General features: G+C 30.2%; 1 protein-coding gene across 5 annotated transcripts in view; it reads left to right on the top strand.

Moving 5' to 3' along the window:
* The window catches only part of LOC108689879 (probable phosphoserine aminotransferase), a 160112-nt gene that overhangs the window by 50338 nt on the left and 102646 nt on the right, over positions 1-7128 (top strand). For 4 of the 5 annotated variants that reach the window (XM_018196831.1, XM_018196834.1, XM_018196832.1 and 1 more), the window contains exon 2: positions 4327-4457. The exons of the other annotated variant lie outside the window; for it this stretch is intronic. In XM_018196831.1, coding sequence (XP_018052320.1) covers positions 4327-4457 — 131 coding nt within the window. The remainder of the gene's footprint in view (positions 1-4326; positions 4458-7128) is intronic. 5 annotated transcript variants of the gene reach the window in all.

The following is a 7128-nucleotide window of genomic DNA, read 5'->3' as shown; positions in this document are numbered from 1 at the left end:
TCGATTAATGTTTCTATGGGGTTATGTTGACAGATGCCCAAGTTTATTGTATGACGTCTATGATCTATTTATTTCGACCACCACTTACCGCTAAAGCCATCTATAGGAAAACGGCGGAAGCAAAGTTGTACACCTAATACTATATATAACTTTTTCAGTCGAAGTTTGTTGTGAGTTAATTAACAAAAATTAAAAGAGCAACGCAATGGATATTATAATTTTATAAGCCATTGTGCTATATCAGAGACAGAGAAACGTAGCATTGACAATATCAGACAATGTTATGAATTAAAAAGGAGATAAATAGAAGGAAATAATAATAGATGGAAGAGGAAAGGGAATGTATGTCAACATATAGCAGAGATTCAATATCATTTTGCTTGTTAATTCCATGGTTTTATCTTTTTATATGGACCATTTTCGATATTAATTTCTTGTTATAAGAGGATTCAATGTCCAAAATTTCCACGTTATCCCACTTAAAATTGTGATTGTGATGATTGGAAATCACTGATGCTGATTTAGAGACCTTCCACCATTAATCGGAAACATGTTTCTGTAATCTCTCTTTAGTTGTCTGACCCACAACTGGCATCGCAATTATCACAAAAGATCTTTAGATCACATTTTGATTGCATAATCCATCCAACCCATCTTTTCCTTTTATAATGAAATTTTTAAGCGAATTCGAATAAATAGAATAGACTAATTTGCATCCGACTTTTATTATAACATTATTTTAACTCTGAGAATAACCCGATCAGCGTCGAAACGTTTGTACTTTTTACAAACTTAGTTTTAAATATAATAAGTATTATTAATTGTAATTGGCTCGTAGCTCTTGTGATTATTTATATTTGATTCACTACAATTATTGTAAGTTATTTTTGATAAAGTATTTTCCAGGTGTACAAGTATGAAATGACGATTTGAGAAACAGATGGCGCACCAATGCAGTGTGAAGTCCAAAGATTTAACATTATACGCCATTTTATTGTACCATCAACAAGTGTCAAAATGATTTGATTGAAAAGTGTTTGCATAGTATTGTATTACTGTGTTTAATATGACGAAATTTGTACCAAATAAGGAGCATTCGCGGATAGCATTAATTTTTTGTTTTCATTTGAAGAAAACTGCTGCGGAATCATACCGATTACTTGGAGAAGCTTATGGTGAACATGCTCCATCGCAAAAAACGTGTGAACAATGGTTTCAGCGTTTCAAAATTGGAGATTTCGATGTTGCAGACAAGGAACATGGAAAACCGCCCAAAAAGGACGAAGACGTGGAATTGCAAGCATTGCTGGATGAAGATGATTCACAAACACAAAAACAACTCGTAGAGCAATTGAGCGTTAGTCAAAAAGCTGTTTCCAATCGCCTACGAGAAATGGGAAAGATTCAGAAAGTTGACAGATGGGTGCCACATGAATTGAACGAGAGACAGATGGAGAGGCGCAAAAACACAAATGTGAAATTTTCGAACGATACAGAAGAAAGTCATTCTTGCATCGTATCGTTACTGGGGATGAAAAGTGGATTTTTTTTTGAGAATCTCAAGCGCAAAAAATCATGGGTAGACTCAAGCGCAAAAAATCATGGGTAGACCCAGGCGCACCATCCACATCGACCACAAGAATCGCTGGCAGGAAGGCGGTGCTCTGTGTTTGATGGGACCAGAAGGATGTGGGTGTCTTATAAGCTATTGAAGCCTGGCGAAACGGTTAATATCAAATGCTATCAACAACAATTGATTGATTTGAACCGTTCGCTGCTTAAAAAACGACCAGAATACTAAAAGAGGCAACACAAAGTCAATTTTCTCCATGAGAATGCTCCATCACATACGGCAAAACCAGTTCGACACATTGGAAGCACTCAGCTGGGAAGTTCTACCCCATGCGGCTTACTCACCAGACTTGGCTCCTTCCGATTACCACTTGTTTGCATCGATGGGTCACGCACTTGCTGAACAGCGCTTTGGTTCGTACGAAAATGTGAAAAAATGGCTCGATGAATGATTCGCGGCAAAAGGGGAAGATTTTTACTGGCGTGGTATTGCCCGAAAGATGAGAAAAATGTGTAACTAGCAATGGAGCATATTTTGAATAAATCTCTTTTTATCATTCTTCCGAATTTAATGTATTTTTTTTTGGAAAAAAATCGTCATTTCATACTTGTACACCTGGTATAATGCCTGAACGTTACAGTACCGCCGTCATTAAACAAGTTGTCGAACTGACGGCTAATATCTCTTGAATTATTTAAGATCATGTCCTAGATATCTATGTTAATTTTAGCCAATCACTCTTGGATCCAACGTATCCTACGTGATTTTTCACATTGCTATAACTTTTTTATAATATAATTTGAAGGTCCGAATTGAGGCTAATTTTAGCTAATCACTCTTCGATCTAACGTGATTTTTCACATTGCTATAACTTTTTTATAATATAATTTGAAGGTCCGAATTGAGGCTAAAAAAACTTTAAACTATCTATAGATATGATAAGCTTGCAAAGATATTATTTTTTTTTAGTTATTCTCGATGTGAGAATGCACGAAAGTTTAAAGAGGATACTTGGTACTCACATGTGATTAGCTTGTAAGTTTTCGGCGTTTGTGTACCCCTTTTTTTTATTAAATATATGTTTATTGAGTTTCGAATAGTATAAAAGTACACGAAAATGTAGAATTAAAAAGAATTATTTCAATATAATAAATAGTCGAAATTTTATAATCTTTGTCAATCTTCAGAGATCGCTCGGCCGGGATGTATTGTTTTAGAGTGAGTGTTGCATCAGCCTCTAAACTAAATCCTAATAAATTTAATTATATATACTATAATAACATTCATACAATCATTTATCTACCAATTTATGTTCAAATAATAAAATTTTATTTATTAAATGTAAATTTATAATATATAGATTTTTTTTTAAATATCGATTTTTGATAGTTTAAATAATTATACTTTTTTGATTCATATTGTACCATTTTTTTTAATCCAAAGGGTCAACTAAAAAAATCCTCCGGTTTTTTGTTTGAATATTAAATTTAAAAATTTGAGAATTTTATATTCAAATATATCCAATAGTCATTTTTTGCGAATATTTTAAATAAAATTTCTTTGAAGCATTGTATTTAATTAAAAATAAAATATTATTTATTTGATTAATATTTGTCTTTGTCTAACTTTGAGATATAAATTTCACATATTTTTGAACTAAAAAATACGTGTTCAGTTCTGAAATATAGAGTGACAATTGCAGAGTTTCACAAACCCTGTTATGGCCGGGATGATAACCAAAAATAACAATGGCGTGCTAGGATAAGATCAAGGACATTGAAGATTGTTTCTCTTATTTTCATTTTTACATAAAAATGAATTTTCAGTGCAAAAATGAAAATAAAAGAAACAATCTTCAACATTGATCTTAACAAATGTCCAGGACATGATCCTGAAAAACATTCAAGAGATTTTAGTTGTTGGTCGGACACCTTGCGTATGCTAATGCCGGTATTGAAACTTTCAAGTTTCATTATAAAGTACTTAATGTACTCAAAAAGTACTTAATGAAAAAATATTTCCTTAGCGCTTTGAAAGTTCTCGACATCAGCTATCGGGTTCTGAAATAAAAAATGGTGTTCCATTTAAAAAAAATCAACAAAAAATATGATCTTAATCTAATTTTAGCGACGCCACCTAAAGTCAAATTGATAAGAATATTATATAGATCTTTTTAATGCTAGAACTTTGTCCGAAACATTTCTGTAAAACGTATATTTTCCGAGATATTAAAGTGTGCCGACCGTTTTGGTCCCCTATATATATGTGATATTCTATAAGTCAAGAACTCAATATGTATTATAATCATTTTTTATATATATGTATATGTATTATAATCATTATATGTATTATATGTATATGTATTATAGTATATGTATTATAATCATTTTTTAGAAGATGTATATGCAAAATTGTATTAGATTGTGTAATTTTATATAGTCCGCCTCTGAAAATAAGAAATATTGATAATTTCCGTGATTTACAAAATCAATCTGTGTCACAATTAATATTTGGTTAGATAAGTCTCCTTGCATGTTTTTATCATAAATAATGTATTATATTTTCACATTTATAAATGATAGTATTTATAAATGATAGGATAAATATATTTTACTTCAAAATTACTTTATTGTGCTATCGATTCTTTTGAAATTTATTGTTAATATTAGAAAATAATAAAAAAAGACGTGGAGCAATTGTATTCCTTAACTAAGTGGCATATTGATTAATCGGTATTGCTTTATCACTTACAGGTTCTAAAAAAAGTGCAGAAGGAGTTGCTCGCATATGGAAACACGCAAATCAGCATTTTAGAGTTAAGTCATCGATCGAATGACTTTAAAAAAGTTATTGATGATGCGCAGGCTACTTTGCGAGACATCCTGTGAGTCAAAAATTCAAATTATAAATAAATCGCTTATTTTAAAAGTGATACGGAAAATTGAAATGATACGGAAAGTTGTTAACAATGTCAACAAAATTATAAATTAATATAAAACAATTTTATTGATAAACGTCTCTCTCCCCCCTCCTCTTCCCTCTCCGCTCCCTTCCCCCCCCCCTCTTCGCCTCCCTCCTTGTTTTTCTCTTCCTCTCCCCTTGTCTCACTATCTCTCCCTTTTCTTCCCTTTCCTTTCCTCAATCGCTCTCTCCCTCTCACTCCTCTCACCCTTTCTTTCTCATATGCTAGATGTATACTTTACAAGACATTACAAGAAATTTATAAAGCTATAAAATTCTTTAATTTAAGCAAATAAGCTTTTTATAATACTCAACAAAATAATTCTATATAAATTAGACTAAAACCAAGCAACAATCAAACATTCGCAGATATTATTTTTATTATGAATTATTATAAAATTAGGTGGAACTAGTTTCGACTCTATTGTCTTCTTTAACCACTAATTAAAATATTACAATTACCTACATAGTAGTCCTTTATTCTGAAGTCACAAATGGATACCATTACGAATCTTTTTTTTATTTGCCGTCACATTTTTTGTTTTTTAATTTATTGGATGTACAATCGTGTTTATAACTAAACATTCTAAGACTTTCCCTCTGTCCGCAATCGCGAGCCTTCACATAATAGAATGTCATTACTGTGAACCAGATGAATATAATTATTGAAGTCGTCATACGTCCAACATGGCTGCCTCAATAAGGATAACACTGACAGGTTATCTAGATTCGAATTTAAATACGCGGCGTTGATAATCTTGAAAAAAAGGATTACACTGTAATAGATATTTATTAGCACGGAGAACTTTCAAATTTTTGTTTTGTGTGTATCGTTCTCAAGTTAATTGTTATTGTAGCTCTGCTGTTTTGCTTAAATAGTCCTTCAAAAAACGATACCAATTTCATCGTTATTGATAAAAAGCTGCTTATTTGAGAAAATAAAAAACTCTTTCATCTCGCTTGATCGTAGGACAGTTGATATTTTATATTCATAAAATGAATGATGAGTTAGGAGCGAGATTTTCGACAAAAGTAAAACGAAAAGTAAAACGTATTGCAATATGTATGGTTGCAATAGCTTTGCTTTAAATGATCCAACTGTTCGTTTCTACTATTTTTCTAAACTAGGACAAACAATTACAATAGAAAATGCATTTAGTAATTTAAAAAAAAGAAATATTCGAAAAGTATTAAAAATGGAAATACCATTTGGAAATACCATATGATAGTTGCGAAGTCGGCTGTTGTATACAGTTTGTATTTTTAAAAAAGCGATTACAGGTTTCCTGGTAAGTACATATAATTTGTAAAAAAATTATTACCATTAAATACAAATATGATGTTAGCCAATCTGCTATTTATGATAAAGTAATAATAAATGCATTTTATAGACAGCTAAACTTGAATTCTAAAAGCTGCCATCATGTAACCTTCCTACGATTAAAAACAATAATTTAAAGCAGAAATTAATAATAAGTGAAGAAAGACAAAAAAGAAGATACAGAAGAGAACAAAAGAGAAGAACTGGAAGGTCAAAAAGAAAATAAAATAGAGAATCTTATGGCAGAGAAATATCAAGATTATCACGATGAGCAAATGGAAATTCGGAGTTATGTAGAAAAGCAAAAAAATTTCTGTGATGTTGCCATTCAAATAGATACTAAAAAACATTGTGTTACTTTATACGAACGGAAAAAGATTTGAGTACGATGTGCAGTATTGAAAGTTTTTTATTGTTAGACACTATTGTTGAAATTTTGAACGAAGTATATCCAAATTCTTATTCAACGTATAATTATCGTACTAAAGTATATTAACTTTTGTTAAATTGAAAATGAATTTATCTTATGCAGCTTTATCTGTCTTATTTAATGACATATGTACCGTACAAATACGACATATATTTTTGTATAAGTTAACGGTTTTAGTAGTGTTTTAACATATAATATGTTATTTTCCTTCTAAAGAAAAAATTCAGAAAAACATTCCAATTTGTTTTGTAGACTTCCCTGATGTTAGAATAATTTTAGATTAGCACAGAAATTCCAATTCAGAAAAAGAAAAATATTTGTTGTCAAACAATATTCAAATTATAAATCGACATATACAGTAAAATTTATGACAGGAATAATTCCAGCTGATCTGATTAGTTTTATTAGTCATGCTTATGGTGGTAAAGCATCTGATAAAATGATTTTTGAACAAAGTAATTATTAAATCTTATTAATTTTTTTACAAAAAGACATTGTTATTATGATATTATAGATAAAAGCTTTTTAGATAATATTTGTTTACAAAATAGTATAAAACTAATCAGAGGAACAAAAAACAATTTTCAAAGGAAGAGGCTCTTTTAAACGTTAAAATAAAGCTCATATAGAAAGGACAAATCAAAGATTAAAAACATTCAAAATATTGAGTGATAAAATGCCTCAAGGTCTTATTTCTAAAATAGAATAAATTTTTATTCTATTTTAATTATTTTTAATTATTTCAGCGATAGTAAATCTAAGTTCTTCAATCTTTAAAGATGACAAATTTATGTCTTAATTTGTTATTTACGTATGCAATACATATAAGATAATTTTTTATAT

Source organism: Atta colombica, unplaced genomic scaffold (assembly GCF_001594045.1).
Source record: "Atta colombica isolate Treedump-2 unplaced genomic scaffold, Acol1.0 scaffold28, whole genome shotgun sequence".
Classification (NCBI taxonomy): Eukaryota; Metazoa; Arthropoda; class Insecta; order Hymenoptera; family Formicidae; genus Atta; species Atta colombica.
The sequence above is the reverse complement of the archived record's forward strand: the minus strand, read 5'-3'. Positions and strand labels throughout refer to the sequence as shown.